Source organism: Acipenser ruthenus, chromosome 7, assembly GCF_902713425.1.
Source record: "Acipenser ruthenus chromosome 7, fAciRut3.2 maternal haplotype, whole genome shotgun sequence".
NCBI lineage: Eukaryota > Metazoa > Chordata > Actinopteri > Acipenseriformes > Acipenseridae > Acipenser > Acipenser ruthenus.
In genome coordinates, this window is record NC_081195.1 from 65,998,676 (window position 1) to 66,019,938 (window position 21,263).

The window sequence follows — 21,263 nt, forward strand, 5'->3', positions numbered from 1 at the left end:
CACTGTGAAAACCCATTTTCTAAAAGAAGAATCATGCATGACATCTCGTGCAGTGATGTGTTTTGCACACATACATTAATTTAGATTAACAACAAAGCTCTAAAAAATGTTTTTTTTTTTTTGAAAGGCATGATAATGATCAATTAATGAAATAATCTCTTATCTCCATCGAAAGAAAAATGCATTTCAGATGTGCCCACTTTATAACTGTTAAACTCTCTTTTGTGATCCCTGTTCATCTACATCAGTGTAGCTACACTCCAGAGGAGATGTGAAGATATCACTAAATACACTTTTGGCTTTGCATTACCCTGAAGCATTTTTTCAATGTATTCAGATGCTTCCTGAGCCCTTTAAAGAAACGTTTTTAATCCTTTATACACAATTCTGTTTTCAGATAACTAAATTGTGCTTCCAACCCACAGCTTTCTCTGCTTCCCAAACAAGTGTTGAAACACAGATTTTAGTAAGCTATTTACACCCGACATTTATTTGCACAAAAACTGCCATCTGCAGCACAAACATTTAGTGTACACGTCTCTGAAGAGCCAGTATTGCTCCGGAACAATTTAAACACCTTGCAGACTCATCTGGGTCTATCCAATTGATCTAAAACTGTGGATGACCTAAATACTGCCATTGTTTAAATCATGAACTCAATCATCACAAAGCGCTTTACAAAGGTAGGCTGTGAACTGTGCATTATATGCAGAGTCACCTACAATAGGACACTGATTTAACATCTCATCCGCAGGATGGAGCACAAGGAGATTAAGTGACTTGCTCAGGGTCACGCAGTGAGTCAGTCAGTGGCAGAGGTAGGATCTGAATCAGTGACCTCCTGGTTACAAGCCCTGGACTTTAACCACTGGACCACACTGCCTCCTATGAACTGTGGAATGTTTGATTTGATCAATAGACTAATGATCCTTTACAACTAAGATCCCTTGAGCCCTATTTTAATTGTGAAAAAAGTGGGCAGATTTGATCAACGTCACTTTTAATGGTAAAATCTATCTGTTTACTTAAATAAGTTAAAAAGCTCCAGTTCGTGGAAAGCTGCCAATGCTGCTCAGCGATGTTGTCAGATTCAACAACATACCACTATTGTTAAATCTCACATTGACTTTTGATATCAGCAAGACATTCCAAAATTCAGTATTACCAAGGATTGTGGCCAGATTTACCAAACTAGCCTATACTTCACTCAGTCTTACTGCTTCAATACATTTTTTTTTTATTAGACTTTCATTTACTTGTATCACAGTCAGAGGAGAATACCCATCTATAACTTTCGCTTTAACACTTTTATGGAGACGAAGACCTAGTAAAACATAAAAATATTGAACAAATTGATAAGAAACAACTTAATACAAAGAGCGCCAGCTGACACTGCAAAAGTGTTTTTAAAGGCTCTCCAGATTGCAGCCATGTGAGAGACAAGCCTCTTAATACAAAGTTTTAACTACGAGAGCAGTTCCTATGGGAATAAAATGAACATTTGACAAGAGGGAATCATAATTTCGTTCAACATTTTGGTTGGGTTTTTACAGTAAGTCTTGGTGATCTACAATAACATAATCTCCAGTATGCAGCAATCGATCAATTCTCCAAGATATCGAATATATAATTTTCAGTCTGGAGATACTTTTATAATTTTGCGGAGTAAATGACAAGCATAAGGAGCCTATAAAATCTCTCCAAGGTCACTCAGGGTGATGGTCAGTATCCTATCACCTGCCACACTCAACATTAGACCACACCACCTGCATCCTGGGACCATGGCCAGATGTATATAGTATTGTCATTTACTATTCATGTTTCCTCTAATATATGATGTTCAATAACCTCTTGGGTCCATTTTGTTTATTCAAATTCTATAAACCATTGGTATTTATGATAACAAGATTTTTTATGAATAACTTTAACAAATTTTTATTCAAGCTTTTAAGGTTAAATACAAAAAAACATTCTATTTTTAACAAACAAAACAGGCACATTTGTTCTAGTGAAAAAAAGATAAGAGAAAAAGTATTACAGGGAACAAAAAGCTATCATAAAAGTGAAGCAATTTCCTGTGGGACAGGATATGAAAAAGCCTGGAGATGGGAGTAAGCCTTAGATACCTCTTTATGAATCTGATGATGTCTTATGAACAGATTAAAGAGATTTCAGTCAACAGCTTTTTCTTTTTCTTTGTTGCCTTATTTTTTTTTATTTTTTTAATACTTCAGCACCCTTCTGCAATCTGCTCCTAAGTCGTGTGTGTTAGGGAAAGCTGTATGGTCAGTGATATATTCAACATCACAGTCAGATCAAGAGACCATCGCTAGCTGCAACACTACAACGCACATCCTGCCTAAAGTACATTTCCTTTACAAAAGATGAATACAACAGTGTTTGATGTGCCATGTATTTTAAACAAAATGCAATATGATGGCATACAGTTGCAAAAGTTCGTAGTTACATGAAAAATAGTTGCAGAAGTTGCTTTGCTTCGTTTATTTTTAAGTTAGTTTTCATATTCACAGGTAGTCTGCAAACTCTGTTGAAGAAAATGTTTACCTTGACAGTTCTAACAACTTTGAACTGCCAACATGACAAAAGCTGTTTACACATTGTCGAAGCCACTTAAAACCATCTCAATTGTAAGCTCTATCAATTGAAAATTACAGCTGAACACTGTGACACTATTATACAAAGCATACAAATCACGTTAAAGTAGGTACATAAGTCTGTAACATTTTTCTTTATCGAAAGAATGATCAAACACATACAGTAAGTTCATTGAGCATATACACCTGTATATATCCAAATACCCACTGTACCTTGCTTTTCAGTAACTATAATTTATAGAAGTCAAATAATTATACTGATCACAATGTAAAGTAATTTTTGAGCATATTGTTTGAATATACATATATGAATGAAAACAAACTTATTGTCAGGCTGTGCAGTTCAAATGTGTAAGTAGCTTCACTCTTTTGCATTCTTGCTGTAAGATAAAACATTAATGAATGCGGTCTTTAGAATAATTTCTATGTGTCTTCAATCAACATTTCCACAAGCAATACTGTCATATGCACCTTAGAATTAGCATGAAAACTGTTCTTCTTGTCCATGATTATACCATTCCATGATTATCACAACTGCTCTCCTTTAACCCTTTTTTTTATTTTTACAAAGCCGATCAACTTTGTTACAACTACCAAGATTTAAAATGTATTAATACATGGTTCAGAACATTTTAATTAAAAAAGATCAACCTGATCTGAACCCCAACTTTCTTTATAGTAAGAAATATATGTATCATCAATAAGCGAAAAGGAATGCTTATTTAGAATGAAAGGACATAATGGTACAAGTAATTACAAAAATAATTAGATCTTCAATCTTTGTTGATCATTTTTTTCATTATCAACAGTGCCAAAGTATAAGAAACGTTTTTAAATTACCAACCAAATATTTAAAATCAAACCCTTTGTATCTTTGAGGTTGGTGGGAAACAAAAATGTTGTTGGTATAAAGACTGCTCAGGTTTTCCAGTTCTATACATGTGCCAATTCATAAACATGTGGTGCAGTCTCCCTGCGCCCTGAATTTCCGTCCCTTCCATTTGGCACAGGGTTTGGCTGTAACTCATCTGTGCAAGTTGCATTGGGTGGGCTCCTGGTACCAAGTGCTCTGTGTTCACATATTTCTGCTGCAGGAGCTGCTGTGTCAGGTATCACTTCCAGGATCTCACGAACTGCATAAGGTAAATCCTAAAACAAAAACAAATAAGGATTTCAGGATTAAAGCAATGCACTGCACAGTGCATCTGTGTACAAATAAAAAGCATCCCTACATGCATAATGTGTAACAGAATGAAGCAAAAAAATATGTGAAAATATTTATTTCTCAAACAATACAAATCAACATACCTTGCAATTTTTGATCTGAAAACAGATTGCCTCAGCTTTGCGAAGTACCTCTTCCACGTCCAGTTTCATGGAAAGCTCGTTGATGTGCTATGATAAAAGTGAACTATAAAATTCAGAAAGCAGCACACTAAAACTGAAAACCTGAAGTATTTAAAAAAATAAAGACTGAAACCCATGTATTACTTTTGTAATTGATATGTGAACCAAAAGGAACTGCATGTGTTTGTAAAATACTGTACAATATAAATGAGAAAGCATTGACGATGTATATGGTGAATGCATTGTTCATGAAGGGCTTAGGGTCAATTGTACTGACAGATCATTTGAGACAATAGTGGCAAACTGTACATTTGTGATGTAATCTGCTATACAGTGAGACTGGAATTTAGAATTATTGCATGAACCCACTGAACACCACATACCCTGAAATCTGCTATACAGTGAGATTAGAATTTAGAACTAGTGCATTAACCCACTGAACACCACATACCCTGAAATCTGCTATACAGTGAGACTGGAATTTAGAACTAGTGCAGTAACCCACTGAACACCAGACCCTGAGGAAATTAAAGTGCATACTTCAACAGAAATGTAAATACATACCATAATTAAATAATACAAAATTAAGAAGACACCAATGTTATCACCTTGAGAATTTCATTAAATCCGTAATGTTCATCCATTATTTTCTGTTTCTCAGAATCCAATATGGCACAGCAAACAAGCAGGTGGAAGTTTTGGCAAGGCAATCCAGTCCACATCACCTTTAACAAGAATATTGTAAAAAGAGGTTTTAGGGTTTATTATTTTTGATGAATAGATCACGTGCCTCTCGCAAAATAAAACTAAACTGCAAGTACAGAAGTGTTCCATAAACCAGAAGAGGAAAAAAACTAAAATAAATATGCCCAAACTGCCACAAGAAGTAACTGGAGTAGCAAATAAGCACCAGTAATAAAGGTTTATTATATTAAAGTTACAGTTTTAACATTGTTTTGCTGTATAAAGAAGATGCAATTGGGCTTAAATTGCTTCGCCTCTGTGTGATGTTGGATAAAGGTTGCTCCTATAAATAGAGTATTAAACATGTTTCTCCAAGCTCTTTCTAACTCTAATTCTTGGCTGGCAGTAGAGTCTCACCTCCCATAGCCGCAGTACATCCTGGAAGCTGAACTCCCGTTTGAAGCGGATTAGAAGCCACCGGAAACAGAAGTAGAGGAATCCTGAATCTTGCGATTCTGTGCAATAAGACAAACAGCGATTTAGCTTCTGAATATTTAAAATTACACAATGAACAATCAGTTTCAGCAAGCATGGTTTGTTTGTTTTTTCTATACATTATTAATAAAACTTCGAACCCTAAACTAACTTTGAAGCGGAAGTTTTGACCAGAGATTCACCAAACAGCAAATCAAGGACAGATCATCTAAAAATTGATATCCGTTGATAAAACCTTAATTTGCGCAATTCCGTACGTTCTCAAATTTTAAATTACACATTGATCATACATTCCAAATCTCCAGCTGTTCTCTGAAGCATCATGCAATTCAGTATATATCTCCACCACTCCAGCAACACATGGAATTTCAGTCAATTACGATGCAAATCTTAACATGTCATCTTTACAGATTATGCTTTCAGAATTAAGCAAACAAGGTTTTCATTTTTTAGTTTTTATCAAACATGCAGAATGTGCCAGGCTACTTGAGTGTTTCAGAATCAAATAAACTATTGCTCATATTGATAAAGACATTTACTAGCATATGGAACTATAATAATATGTGAAAGTGCCTATGTGAGAATCCATGAAGTAAAGCTTCATCCCCTTACCAAGGTAATTCCAGAATGCAAGGTCTAGCAAGCGCAGTAAAGTGCTGAGCTGAATCAACTGGGTCTTCATCCCCTGCATCTGCTCCTCAAAATTATGGTGCTTAAAAATAAATAAATACACATAATTTAAGTAAATTCCTTTAATGTATAATTAGGGCGTCTGATTTTCGGGTTTTACCCAATTTCCGGTTAAACCTGAAAACTCCCTGAATAAACATATACTGTATATGAATAAACACATGCGCAGTTGTCTGTGATTCAAATGCAACAGAGCAGAACTGGCAGTGATGACAGTAAGCTGATTTACCTATTAGAAAAATGTGGCTTCTTTTTTTTTAATTTTTTTCTTTAGATTTTTTTTTTTTTTTTTTTTTTTAGATTTTTCAAAATTACAGCAATATAGCTTCAAGGTTTTTGCTTTTTTTGCACACTTTTCTTCCCAGTTATTTGTTTTATGAGTGTGTGTTTAAGCCAAGAGCATTTAGATGTAACAGTTGATCGTTTCTCTTTGTAAAACAGCATGGAGTACAGTTGTTTAGTTTTCCCGTATGTTCTGTGTGCAATTATTTATGCAACTCCACTACAAAATAAAACTTGATTGGAACGGAGAAATGCCTCTATATACAGTACGTGTGTGTGTGAGAGAGAAAGAGAGAGGAGAGACCGATGTTGTCAAAAGTTTGCATACCCCAATGTGTGGAAATATACATACGTTTGGGATTTAAACTGTTCGATGACAACTTTGTTGTCAACACTTTGTGCTTAAGCATTTGTTCATTTCTTTCTAAATAAAACCAGAAGATTTCTACCTGAATATTTATTATTTCTTGATTATATATAAAAAAAAAAAAATACACCTGATTTCTTCATTAAATAATTCTACCCGATTTTAAAAAAAGCATTCACCCGAATTTGTAAAAACATTTCACTCGAGAATCAGACACCCTATGTATAACACAGTAATGATGGGGTCCAGATGAGATCAATTTTGGTGAAAGTATATAGTGTAAAATAACAAGATTTAGCTATTTTTCAGTTAATGTGGTCTGTCTTAGTAACCTATGCAGTAGCAGAATTGCATTTTGAATCTTTAGCTTGCAAATATTGCCTACTGACCCATTATTTAGCACTTACTATGCTTTTTATACAATCAAAATGCAAGAGAACATGTTTTTTTTATTAAAAGAAAGAAGATTTCTAATACTTAATTAAAGCCCTTACCATCTGATCCATGAAGGACACAAAACACCAGAAGGCATCCACTTCATTTTCCATTACATAAAGAACTGGAGAAAGTAAATCACTCATTCCCTGAACATACCCTTGTGGGGGAAAAAAAAAAAAACATTAAAGTGAAATTCATCATCGTGTAAAGAGAACAAATTTTACCACTCCAGGACATGTATTTAAACTTTAAACCAAACAGTTATGTTTTTCTGAACAAATGGTGTCAGATGTGAAGTGGTGGCAGCGGATTTATTAAAACAAGTAACTGAAGTCATTTATATTATTTTTATCACTTGGGTGTCACCTCGGTTAATTCCGTTTTTTCAAAATCAAAAAAGGTTTCACATTTTTAGAAGTTCTAGGCATTATCACAATTCATTATACATATATTGGTAATACCCAAAAATACAAATAAGAAAGCACAGGTTTATTTTCTTATAATAACTACTAGTTATACTGGGTCCAGAACATTGTGAGGGTAGAATACACAATTTAAGACTTACCAAGATCAAAATCATACATGCAGTACGTCATCAGAATATCATGAAGTAAAATAAGTCCTGGATTATCTGGACCTTCATAAAACGTGTTGGTTCGGTCTGTTCTGTTCACATCTTTCTCTAGAAACATAAACAATGATTATTTAGCATATATCTTTTTCCCTGTAGTTTACAGTTTCACAGATTGTGGTGCAGAAAAACATGTGTAGAAATAAAACATTTTGTTTTGCATTGGATCAAAATAAGGCTTATTTTGGTATGTAAATACGCATTACACACGGAACCACGTGACTCAGCGATGAACAGTGAAGCAGTTTTGGTCACTGATATGTTGACATCTCCAGCATACTGCCCATAGCTATTAAACAATGGTACTACATTTACAAATGCTAAAAGAAACTTAAGTTCAATGACAAATGTTTGGTCTAGAAGTATTTTTCAATGAAGACTTCCAGTTTGAAACAATTAATACAATTGATACATTTATAGAACTAAACTAGGGGATTTCAGAATGGAAATGTCTCTTTTCCTACTGTATACGTTAGGTCTCTAATACGACAGGTCAAAACTGTTTGTGCCGTAACGCTTTTATTATAAATGCTAAATTATTCTCAGAGCCTAACAAAGACCAAGGACTACATTGTCTCTACACCGATAAACCACGTTACTGTCCAACCTAACACCATTATGCTGCAAGGACTGGACATATATCAATACGCTCAAAACATCGAGGCTATAAATGTTTCTATGGCAAGCAGTGTTCATTTTTGCTCTTTCCAAAAACTGTCAAACACTGTCCTTCACTGAGAGGAACAGAAACTAAAGCAGAATATATTTTCAATACGAAGGGGAATTTGAGCTCCATTTACAGCCTGTTAAAAGCAAATAGGACTAAAAAGGCTAAAGTCAAGTTTGAAAAGCTTTCATTCAAAATGTTATAAAATTTGTTATCATAACATCAATCCAGTGGCATTTTGGCAAATGCAGACAGCTTAATAACGTGGTTTATGTAAAGTATTTAAATACTTTCAAATGCCAAAGTAAGTCGGCATCAAGTCTTTCTCTTTGAATCATTATCAGAGCAATCCGCAAACCATGATAGCAGTGTGGAGTAGTGGGGTAGCAGTGTGGAGTAGTGGTTAGGGCTCTGGATTCTTGACCGGAGGGTCGTGGGTTCAATCCCAGGTGGGAGATACTGCTGCTGTACCCTTGAGCAAGGTACTTTACCTAGATTGCTCCAGTAAAAACCCAACTGTATAAAAGGGTAATTGTATGTAAAAATAATGTGATATCTTGTAACAATTGTAAGTCGCCCTGGATAAGGGTGTCTGCTAAGAAAGAAATAATAATAATAATAATAATAATAATAATAATAATAATAATAATAATAATAATGATAACTAAGTCACACTTCTAAACAGCACCAGAAAATATTTTATAGATTAATAATCTGAAGAAGTGAATAAAGGGATGCATTGCAATCAGTGGGTTCAAACAATGTAAAATCAGCAGTCCTATACTGAAATATAGCGTAGTATTAATTCCTGTCTATCGTAGTTTTGAGATACCAAAATAGCCTGATATTTCTTTTCGTTTTACTTTATATAGTTTATCAAAAAAAATGGCAATACTTCAAATGATTCATCATTACCTATGAGGCTTCTGTAATCTCTTAATCTTGAATTTCTTTTTTCTTGCTCTTCGCTGACTGATTTCCACTGGAGTTTCATTCTGAAGTATTCGTCACTAATTAAGAAATAAATGAGAACAAGTGAACTATGCACAGACCCACTGGCATGGGGAGACTGGTTTAACACATAACCATACATGTAACAATGGTTTACTTACTTGTAAACTCTATAGTGCAGTTTTCTGCAACCATTCTACTACTGTCACAGAAAAAAATAAATACTTACGTTTTTCTTTTTTGCGAAACCTTTCTGTCATCTCTCGTGCTGTTCCAAGGAAAATAACCCAGCAAAAATTTCCAAGCCTCTTTTCTTACTGCATGGCAAAGTCCCTAAGGAGGCAACAGCTATTTATTAATACACCAAAAGAAAAAAAACAAAAAACAGAATAACAGACTAAATTACAATCAATAACCTAACGGCCCTAGAACAAAATATATATATATTTTTTTAATAATCTGCTGTTACATTATTTTGTGAGGCTATTACAAGGTAGGCATCAAACTACTAGGTTACCCACTTGTTACCCACAATACACGAGGGACAGCGTTAGTAACACCTATTTGATTTAGCCTTTGGACTTATACCTCGACTTTCCCTTACAAGATATATACATCAGTGTCTACTGGGGGTGTAAGTCTTTAAGAGGTTTCCGACAGCCAGCAGCTGTAAACAACTCTCAAGGTCAGCAGCAAGCTCTCTGGTACAAAATTGTAATCAAACTTTAATTTTTCAGAAGGAAATTTACTGCTTGCTTACAAAGCAATAAAGACTACCTTTTTGATTGCCATTAAAAAAACTGTGGGTTCCATTCACAGATAACTGTAAATGGACAGGAGTCAAACTAAAACTCCCCAAATAAAAATAACTTGACCATCCCCAATGTAATACATTTGTATGCATGCAGAAGTACCTGAAGAATTTACAGTGCAATCACACAAAACATGAAATGCACAGTTTTTCATTTTTCCATACTGTAACGCCCTTTGGCTTAAATATTTTATTTATTTACAAGTCTATTTAGTTTTGGATCAATCAAGTTGGATAAAAAATGTATAGGGTTATAGAAACAATTACCCCATTGAAAATTCTTTGCTTTAAATCATGAACATTTTGTATTCTTCCTTCTGTGTCCATATTCTTAGTCCAGTCTTCAACAGAAACTGGTTCTCTTCTCTGAACATCTGGCTTTGTGCCCAAATCAATCTGAAATGCGCAGATAAGTTATTAACATTGCTTGTCTCTCTGTCAGCCAGCTTGCAGGGATGTGCTGTCTATAAAGGTTAACCCATGAATAAAGGCAATAAAGCCTTTCAAGATGATCTAACAGGTATTCAACATTTCAAACTGTTTTTACAAGCTTAGCTTTGTGATTTGCATTCGATTTTTCCCAGCTATGATGAACAATGCCAATCAATAAGTTCAAAGCAAGCTTATAACACTGCAGGTCTCTATAGACAGTACAAGAAACTAATACAAGTAGCCTTCAAATACACATTTTCACTCCTTTTCATTTTTTTATTTTTTATAAATGAAGCGTCTGATGGCATACTGATTTCAGCCCAAACATACTGTGTTCTGCTTTCATCTGCTTTTATTATTACCATATGCTTACTTGGAATTCTCAAGAGCATGGTTTCTGTGAATTAACACACAAAGAATTCAGCTATCAGTGACTGCTCCATACATTAGAAAAGTCTTACATCCTGTGCCACAGAAATCACAAGCATGTACCTCAGCTCTGTGAATCAGGCAGGAATCTGAAAACAATCGGAGACATACTTAACAAGCTGCTAAGCCTTTTAAAAAAAGCAAAAGTTGTTTCCATGGGTACTGCAAGTGATACAAAGGGTAAAGGATAAAGGCCAATTAAAAATGAATTATGCAGCTAATGAGAATAAATGTTTACTCCTTATAAAAAGGAATGGCTTACTCTTTTAATTACTTCAAAGCCTGGCTCCTCCTGATGGTTGATTTCAAGCCCTGGAATGACCTCATTCAGAATGTCTGCCATTTCTGCGGCTGGTCGTTGTTGGTGTTCAACATCAGCCCCTCTAAATGCATCAAATAAGTAGTTGGTAACTTTAGAAAAGCCTCCCATTGTTGTTGTGTAAGGATCTTTCCTAAATTTCTGGAAAAAAAATAAAACAGCAAAGAACCAGGTTAAAGTACATTGTGCTAATAACATAATTCCAGTAAATCTTATCTAATATATGTTGCTATCATTTTTTCTCAGGTTTTTCTAAATGAAAAACGCACACGTTATTGTAAAAGGTGAATTTTTAAACGGTAATTGATTTGAAACTGTTGGAGAACGTTTAGAGTTGCTTTTCCTACAAGGACTCAAACTACCATAAGCAACTCAGATGTGCTGGACACATTCCTTTAATGGGATGCATAGCATGGAAAAAGAGTGCAAGATATGCTCAAGGTTTATAAATGCCATGAAAAAAATACCATTCAAATTAAAATGTATGTTTAACATAACGTGTGCCTCTTTCATACAGCAATATATAGGATTGTATATAGGATTAACTGGATTCATTTTATTAGCTGTTTGTACTTTTAAGGTAAGCCAAACAATATTTTAATTGCTATGCAATATAAGAAACCTCTTCCAAAAAAAAAGTGACAGCCAAAAACCATACAGGAGCAAGGGACACACTTCATTCACCAGTTTAGCCAACATTAACTAGCAAATGAAGGTTGGAAAATAGATGGTCAAGGTACAGATGGGTATCAAATTACATGTTTTAAAATGAAAATACATGTTTGGTAAAACATAGGCATGTTTCAAACCATTTGAGACCTATACAGTGAATGAATGATTATTGTGTTAACTGCAATCCCTTTAATCTTGTGGGATTCCAATATACAGAATTAGATAAACTGAGTTTGTCTGCCAAGGAAATGCACATTCAGTTAAGAACTCCCACTAAAGGGTAACAGCCTTAATTTTAAACCACTTAACAGATACTATTTAACATATTATTTCCCAAAGATACTTGTGTGTTGAAGGAGGGAGTTGTCAAATTTAATAAAAAAAAATAAAACAATCCCAAGATTCTGAACACGTATTACATTACAATGTAATAATGTAATAAACAGCAGTATAGTACATTATATTGAACTTGGCAGAGCGATGCTGCCTATGCATATAAAGAAAAGGAGTACCTACTTGAACAAGGCCAAACGTGGTATCATCAAATAAGTTCTCAAAGGACTGAGAAAGAGCCTTGTTGTAGTTGCTGACAATTAAAACTCTTTCATCAAATAGAGACCTAATGGGAAATAAATCACTGTTGATGACCTTGACATAATTTAACATCACCTACAGAATCATATAGAATTTGAATTACCAATGAAATATTTGATCACAATTTGATAAGCAATTCTCCAGATATATTATTAATATTGCATATACAGACAGATGGCTGAGCGGACAGACAGACACCCCCTACAGTATATCCTCAGAATCCGATACTCTCAATAGCTTATTCTAAATCATGTTACTACCAAGATTCATAACAATTGCATACTCTGTTTTCCAGATATATGCAAACATGTGTGAAGTGTGACATACAGAAGGACACCTGGCTTCACTATATCTACTTCATAGACAGTTTCATCCTCAGCAGGGAGTAATAATAAATAAGGGCTAGTCCCAGTGTTAAGAGTCTAGAATGGTATCCACTTCCTATTCCTGTTATGTAATAATTAGCACTGAAGGTATAAGTATGGGTTGTGGGATAGGATTTATTCATTGATAAATTATTATAAGTTATATATTTGAGAACATGTTTGTATTATAAGATTGCATGTATGTTATTTAAAATGTTTATAAAAAGACTATTACAAATAAGTTTCATAAACTGGCTCTTGGAAAATCTTTCACACAAATACGATGATGTATTGGTTTTAAGTCTCAATACACTGCCTCTCTCAAAAACAAGTCATTTGTACATGGAGTACATCCAGGTTATCCCCTGCACACTGCCTCACTGCCTCACTGCAGTAAACTTGTAAACTCCTTATAGTGAGGTTAGTGTGCTACAGGAGGAAACACCAATGACATACTACACAATACAGCCCAGGAAAAACGGGGAAAAAGAATGACCAGTGAATACTATGAAGACATGTATGAGAGTTACTTCTATTTCAGCCTATTCCCTCAGCCAGAAGCTTCTGGTTTTATAATCTATGGAAAGACTGCTTTCATTGCTTGTTTTTGCAGCAGAGTTGATATAATACCTAGTTAATGACATTGAGATTTCCATGTGGTTTGGTGACTTGAAGACTTTCTGAATTATATTTACCAGGCAGTTTTAATCAGAATTTAAGCAAGCATTGGTCTTCCTCTTCTTCAGGCTGAGTTTAGCAAATCCCAGTTGTGAATTTAGAGACCTTGCTTTCTAATTCAAAGTATTAACACAATTTAACACGGAAACATGCAATATCACTGTGGCTTTGATAGCTTCATTAGCAAACAAGGAATTTGAATAGGTATTGTATAATTAATTCCAATGCTGATGAAGGTACTGTTATTTTAAATCCAGCAACTAAGATATTATATTCAAGTCAAACACAAGGGAGACTAAGGTTGATTTATCCCACCAGCACCTAATCCTTACAATTTGATTATTAAAGCCGGTGATAAGAACTTTAATAACTGCTATCTGTTTTTTGAGCTTAGACATGACAGGATGGTAAGTATGAGGTGATGAGAAATCGGACGTGACATTTTCTTCTAAGAGGTAGGCAAGGGATTGTGTAAGCTCTTTTGAGGAGTCAGTAGTTAATGAACAATCACATCTTCTACTGCAGTCAGTGGGACTGACGAAGGGCAAGTCATTCATGCAAATGCAAGCCTTTTCAACAAGCAGAACTGCTGACAGTTCATAAGCAAACCTTTAAAGCAAAACCATAAAAAGAAAACATTTAAATGAAGTCAGAAAAAAACTATTTGTTACTAACTGCTTTCTATTTTAACTGCAACACTTTTTTTTCCCTGATAACTGCATTTCTGCATTACAAACAACACATTTATAAGTGCTGCTTATAAACACTACTACTGAAAAACTGAGTAAGCTATTTAAAAAAAAAAAAAAAACTATTATAGTCATAAAAGTACACATTCTAAAGCTGTACATACAGTACAAGCCCTAAATGAAAATACTTCAAAAAACTGTGGTAATTTTGGAGCAAACAAAAAAACACTTTAAGAACCTAGACAAATGACTTGTTTGGAAACCCATGTCTGCCTATCTGGACTCAACATCGAATGCATCATCCATATGGAACTAAATCACCCTGACGGACACTAATGACATTTATAAACAAGGACCCTACACATAAGCCACGACGAGTCACTCTCCATAAGGATACCCAGTAAAATGCCATGTCTTATCATTGCTTATCCACAATGTCCAGTCATGCCTTTTTCACAAACTCTTTCTTTAGCTGGCCATGTGTGGGGGGAACACAGCCTCCAGTGACATATTTAGATTTAGAATGCTTTCTGAATTGCAGTATTTACAAAACCTGCTATTTGCTGAACAAAATTATTATTAAACCACATCAAAGGGCCCTTTTAATGATCCGCTGGCATTTAGATTAATTTTACCATACTACGGACCATAAACAGGGTGTGTGTTATATTCTAAATAAATGACAGTATGTTATTAACACAATTGTAATTGTCATTGTGCTCAGCATACACAAGCCTTTTCCCATACACAATGAAGCAGAAAGGCACATCTTAGTAATAGTAGTATTTAAAATTACCTATACATGCACACTGGGCCAGGTATCAAAATATTTCTGTTTAAACTATAATGCAACTCGGTGCAATTATATTTTACGATCTGCCTGAGCAATTTAGCTCTTAGAATTAAAAACATTTGGGAATCAATCCTTTTCAGACATGCCCCCTACTACATAAGCTAAAATAACTTCAATAAGGTTTTCTTGTTAAAACCACTTGTCCAAGTCTCTTTAATTGTTAATTGCAGGAAGTCAAATGTTTTTTTTTAAGTACTTACTCATTTATCAGCACATATTTCTTAAGGCAATCTATGAACAAATCACTGCCTCCTTGATGGAAATGAAGGGCAGGTAAGGAAGTTTCGTCTTTAAGGCAGAAGACGAGATGTGACCAGCCCTCCAACTTTATTTTGATTGTTTTCAGGTCAATCACATTAAAGAAGAAGGCCCATTTGCTTCTTTCATGTACATGGTTTGATGTCCCTGAAATAATTACAAGACGTTTGTTTGTGACAGTCATACAGAATATCAAGGTTAGAGCTTTTGTGTTTGTTTGTTTTGCTTTTTCTGGTACAGCAATTATTATTTTACTAGACTTTATTAAAAAATAAAGAGAGATAAATAAATAATAAATAAGACATATATTGCAACAACAAATCTACACATCACACATCACCCCGACTGTATTAATATTCTAGCAGACCTTTACCAGTCTTGGGTGTTCAGTGATTTTATTACTATAAAGTGATGAAACAACAACTAAATGTCATTTTTAATGTAAAGATAAAGTACAAGATCCCTAATGTTACTTGCTTGACATTTACTGCTTTGAAACCAACTGTTACTATGGCAACTATAATTAATATAAATAACTCTCAGCCTGGTCAACATGTTTTTGTTTTTTTTATGCATACAAACTGTGATACAATTGATCTTTTTCAGAATTGTTTGTATTCTATGTCAGTATTATGCAAACTGAACTCAAAGCCAGTATTTTTAAAGACATATGGTCGCATTTTTTGATCACTCAATAACCACAGGTTTGGGATTGAAGAATTGTGGAGCATGTTCATATGTATATTTCTAAAAGTCAATATCCACTATAAGGGGGCTAGATGTGTTCAGAGACTCTGGATCAATAACACAACTTTGAGGTGTAATCTAAAGATTTGGTTTACATCTCATCTATAGAAATTAGCAGCCACATAGCACACCTAGACAGAATATACTAGGGGGATAATGTTAGATTTAAATAATATTGCCAGAGAGTTCAATCCACTCTGGGGAATACAATATGTCCTGGTCTCACCAATGAAGGCTTCATGCAGGTTGTAGGTTTTGCATGTACAGGATACACCACAGAAGATTGCTGTGTGATCCACAAAATCTCTGACATATGGTGCTGATGTGTGTTTAACTGGGAGGTTCTGGGCAGGCATTCTTGCTGTACACTTGCTGTACTATTTTTTCTCAAAGATGTTTTTCTAAACTGACAGACAACTGCCAATGTCCTGCTTTACCTGCAGTCCCTTCCCAAGTGTTGGAAGAGATGATGCTATATTAGTATTTATTTTCTTCAGAGTACCTTCTTGTCACATAATGCATGACTACACATGCTGATCTCTCATCAATTCTACTGCATATGTATATAACAACCATTGGCAGTTGCTAGGTTACTGTACCGTAGCAATCGCCAAGGGCTGTGATTGATGGCTGAGAGTGGGTAAAGAAAGTTCAACACACCTTCTCCATTTGTGTAAGGTTTCTTTTTGAAGGAGACAGTGTTGATCATGTCCCATTCAGCTTCACAGCTGTGCTGATGTTCTGCATTCTTTTGTGTCTTGTCTGTGGGACTCTGCGTCCATTCTACAACTGAACTGGAATCCTAGAAAAGAGGCAAATGTTATGTATTATATAGAATTTCTGCATTGTGCGGTGTAAAAGAATAACATAACCTAAAATGTAACATTTTAAACTCTTTATTTTTAAAACATTTTAAACAATTCAGACAAAATATCATTTTAAAAAAATATAATAATTAGATAGTTTTAGGAAAACTGTAGAAATAGATGCATACAAAATGCAACTGGCAATACTTTAATAACAGCTGTTTAGTTCTTTGAAAGAATAAATTAGGTATACCTTTCCAGCATAAAGCATATTTGATAAATCAACACCATCTTCCAGTGGTTTATATTCCACCACTAATTCACCATCCTGGAAAAGAAAGAATATCTGTATCAGTATTGTACCCTTGTATGTCTTAAAATACCAACCTCTACCCTTTGTAATACAGCCAAAAAGACAACAAACACTCATCCAAATGTTTTCACCCCATTACAAGTCTACCTTTTCAATAATCCGAAGTATGCCTGAAATGAGGGAATCTTGGTCTTCGGTGCTCGAGTGAATAAAAATGCCATCTTGCTCATACACAACCTGTAAGCAAACAAGAATCAATAATAAGAGCAATATTGAGTGTGCATTTGTAATACACCATGAACCATACAGTGCATGCTACACTTAACATATGGAATTTAAAGCAGGGTCAAATGATTGTTTAACTAAACAACACATTGCTTGTGGACATTTACAATATTTATCCACCCAGGCAATCCCTGCAGAAGATATGCCAGATAATCTGTAGTTATTTATTTTGACTTTCTGCCTTAAAACGCCTCTCTGTTCTAGTTTATATATATATATATATATATATATATATATATATATATATATATATATATATACAGTGCCTTGCAAAAGTATTCAGACCCATGACCAATTCTCTCATATTACTGAATTACAAATGTTACATTGAAATTTCGTTCTGTTTGATATTTTATTTTAAAACACTGAAACTCAAAATCAATTATTGTAAGGTGACATTGGTTTTATGTTGGGAAATGTTTTTAAGAAAAATAAAAAACTGAAATATCTTGCTTGCATAAGTATTCAACCCCCACACATTAATATTTGGCAGAGCCACCTTTCGCTGCAATAACAGCTTTAAGTCTTTTGGGGTAAGTATGTACCAGCTTTGCACACAGTGTCGGAGTGATTTTGGCCCATTCTTCTTGGCAGATTTGCTCCAGGTTGTTCAGGTTGGTTGGACGATGCTTGTGGACCGCAATTTTCAAATAGTGCCACAGATTCTCAATGGGATTGAGATCAGGACTTTGACTGGGCCACTGTAGGACATTCACCTTTTTGTTCTTGAGCCACTCCAATGTTGCTTTGGCCTTGTGCTTGGGATCATTGTCCTGCTGAAAGGTGAATTTCCTCCCAAGCTTCAGTTTTTTATCGGACTGAAGCAGGTTCTCTTGCAGTATTTCCCTGTATTTTGCTCCATCCATTCTTCCATCAATTTTAACAAGATGCCCAGTCCCTGCTGATTAGAAGCAACCCCACAGCATGATGCTGCCACCACCATACTTCACTGTAGGGATGGTGTGTCTTGAGGCATTGGCAGTGTTAGGTTTGAGCCACACATAGCGCTTTGAGTTTTGGCCAAAAAGCTCTATCTTGGTCTCATCTGACCACAAAACCTTTTCCCACATCGTAGCTGGGTCACTCTCATGCTTTCTGGCAAACGCCAGACGTGCTTTCATATGGTATTTTTTGAGTAACGGCTTCTTTCTTGCCACCCTCCCATACAGGCCAGTGTTATGCAAAGCTCTTGATATGGTTGACTGGTGCACCATTACTCCACTCCCAGCCACTGAACTCTGTAGCTCCTTCAAAGTGATTGTTGGCCTCTCTGTGGCTTCTCTCACAAGTCTCCTTCTTGTTTGAGCACTGAGTTTTGAGGGACGGCCTTTTCTTGGCAGTGCCTGGGTGGTGTGATGCAGCTTCCACTTCCTGATTGTTGATCCAACTGTGCTCACTGGGATATCCAAACACTTGGATATTATTTTGTACCCTTTCCCTAATCTATGCATTTGTATTACTTTATCTCTAACTTCTGTAGAATGCTCTTTGGTCTTCATTTTCCTTCAGATTCACAGCCTGACCAATGATCCTTCAACAGTGGGGTTTTTATCCAGAAAATGTGACAGGAACTTTAATGGTTCACAGGTGGAGGCCAATGGTAAGGTAACTGTGTCCTCGTTAGGGCAATTTCTTTCATCGGTGTAAACTGGGAGCTTCCACAGCACAGGGGTTGAATACTTATGCAAGCAAGATATTTCAGTTTTTTATTTTTCTTAAAAAAATAAAACAACATAAAACCAATGTCACCTTACAATAACTGATTTTGAGTTTCAATGTTTTAAAATAAAATATCAAACAGAACGAAATTTCAATGTACCATTTGTAATTCAGTAATATGAGAGAATTGGTCAGGGGTCTGAATACTTTTGCAAGGCACTGTATATATAAACATGTTTGTGTGTATACTGAAGGGCATAATAGAAGCTGCCAATATCAAAACCACTTATCAATTATTAGTAGTAGTCGTAGCAGCTTTTGAAATCTCTAAAAACACCGAGTAAAAAATATTTGCTCAGGGAATTAATACAAGTACACATACTGTACCTGCAACTGAAAAACGTACATTTATTATAATTAATAAGTCAAACTAACATTTTACCTTCTCAGATAACCAACAGTGCACACTCTATTTACACATCCTAAAATGACAGAGCGTGTTTCAATACTGACAATGGAAGCGACTGTTCTATGCTCGAAAGTGAGGAACACCAAGGGCAGGCCATCATCAGCTTCTATCTCAGTGCACACAGTTACTACAGCAGAACTCGCCAAGCGAAACTCGTGAAAACTTGAAAACATGTTCAGCAAAGTCAGAAACAAATGCTGTTCTGAATACACGTCATCATGTCCATTTTCTCTCACTGTCTGTTGAACATAAACAGTCAGTACTACACTACTATGTAATGGGGTTTTCTCGGTAAAGTTTCATTTCAGGAACTGGCATAGCAATTTCAAAACGGATGTGTTACATTTTGAAACAGTTCCGATTTGCCGTAGCACCACCACACAAACTGTATTAATATTCGAATTTGTGACCTATGAAGCTAGTATGACCTTAATCATATTTTTCGGCACTAAAAAACACAACATCAGCTTGTAGTATTGTATTTCTTAGTTTTTCATCGTCTTGGGTTTGCCAATTTTAAACAAAAAGCTTTTTAATAATTTAATAAAATGCATGTTAAACAGTGTAAAATCTAACCACGGGTTTACATGTTCATCTTAAACACAAAATGATTTCGTGGAATGCTAATACTAGTAGTAAAAATAATAATAAAAAAAAACATTCAGCTGTGGCATCCACATCACTCTTGTTTTCTGTTTACATCTGTTAATTAACAGTCACAGAGCGCCACATGTGTTGAACCTGCGATCTTCCTGCTACCGATACCCTCTTTATAGTGTAACAAATCAGTCCTATGTTGTGTTAAATCGCTTCTGTGTAGGTTTTATTTCAGTACCTTGCCAGCTGTAGGAGCCGCCATGTCGCCCGCTGGTGTTTACGATGACGTAGCACTGCTCACGTGCCTGTCAGCACTCCATAACAACACAGACCAGTCATCGAGTGGAGGCGGAGCGCAGGCGCACAAAAGACAGACCAACAGGGAGGTTGGCGCCTGCTTGTGAGCAAAGGGAAGCGCACGTAAATGTAACTGTGGGAGTGAATAATTGGTCAAGTGGTTATGCTATGCTGGCTGCTGACAAGATTTCATGCGTATAGCACTGTGTGTCTGACCTATTTACGGGTCACGATACTGATGTAAAATACGCTTTTGAAAATCTGGGATGGGATTGAAGATATCAGTGGATCTGTCCTGCTTTGGTATCTTCGGAGCTTCAATCCAGAACTCCCTGTTTTAGTCCTTTAAAAATGTGACTCACTACCTCCCTTCTTGGTGAAACCCAGCATGTATACTGGGTATAAGTGTGGGCAGCAGTGTGGAGTAGTGGTTAGGGCTCTGGACTCTTGACCGGAGGGTCGTGGGTTCAATCCCCAGTGGGGGACACTGCTGCTGTACCCTTGAGCAAGGTACTTTACCTAGATTGCTCCAGTAAAAACCCAACTGTATAAATGGGTAATTGTATGTAAAATAATGTGATATCTGTATAATGTATAATGTGGTATCTTGTAACAATTGTAAGTCGCCCTGGATAAGGGCGTCTGCTAAGAAATAAATAATAAATAATAATAATAATAATAATAATGTATACCAACGCCACCTGCTAGATACACAGTACATGAAATGAAACTGCAGGATATCAGTAGCTGTCTTAATTAACGGTGGATGACTGGTGCAACTATGTAGCCAAAAAGCAGTATTTTACACACATAGGTAATTCAG

General features: G+C 35.5%; 1 protein-coding gene across 1 annotated transcript; it reads right to left on the reverse strand.

The window, feature by feature from the left end:
* Positions 1-1,919: 1,919 nt before the first annotated feature.
* Positions 1,920-20,528, reverse strand: LOC117414460 (TBC1 domain family member 15-like). Its single transcript, XM_034024214.3, has 17 exons — positions 20,382-20,528; positions 17,281-17,370; positions 17,074-17,148; positions 16,675-16,816; positions 15,210-15,414; positions 12,347-12,449; positions 11,102-11,299; positions 10,246-10,374; positions 9,397-9,500; positions 9,132-9,226; positions 7,484-7,600; positions 6,975-7,075; positions 5,754-5,853; positions 5,064-5,161; positions 4,571-4,687; positions 3,924-4,010; positions 1,920-3,764 (listed from the first exon to the last, which is right to left on the reverse strand). Exons 1-17 carry the CDS (start codon positions 20,403-20,405, stop codon positions 3,549-3,551), a joined length of 2,001 nt encoding a protein of 666 aa, XP_033880105.1. The 5' UTR covers positions 20,406-20,528; the 3' UTR covers positions 1,920-3,548.
* Positions 20,529-21,263: the final 735 nt, after the last annotated feature.

Coding starts and splice junctions, on each gene's coding strand:
- LOC117414460 (XM_034024214.3), bottom strand. CDS start 20,405: ATGGCGGCTCCTACAGCTGGCAAG. Junction 16,817..17,073: donor ATATGCTTTATGCTGGAAAG/GTATACCTAATT, acceptor CCTCTTTTCTAG/GATTCCAGTTCAGTTGTAGA. Junction 15,415..16,674: donor ACCTTACACAAATGGAGAAG/GTGTGTTGAACT, acceptor TAATTATTTCAG/GGACATCAAACCATGTACAT.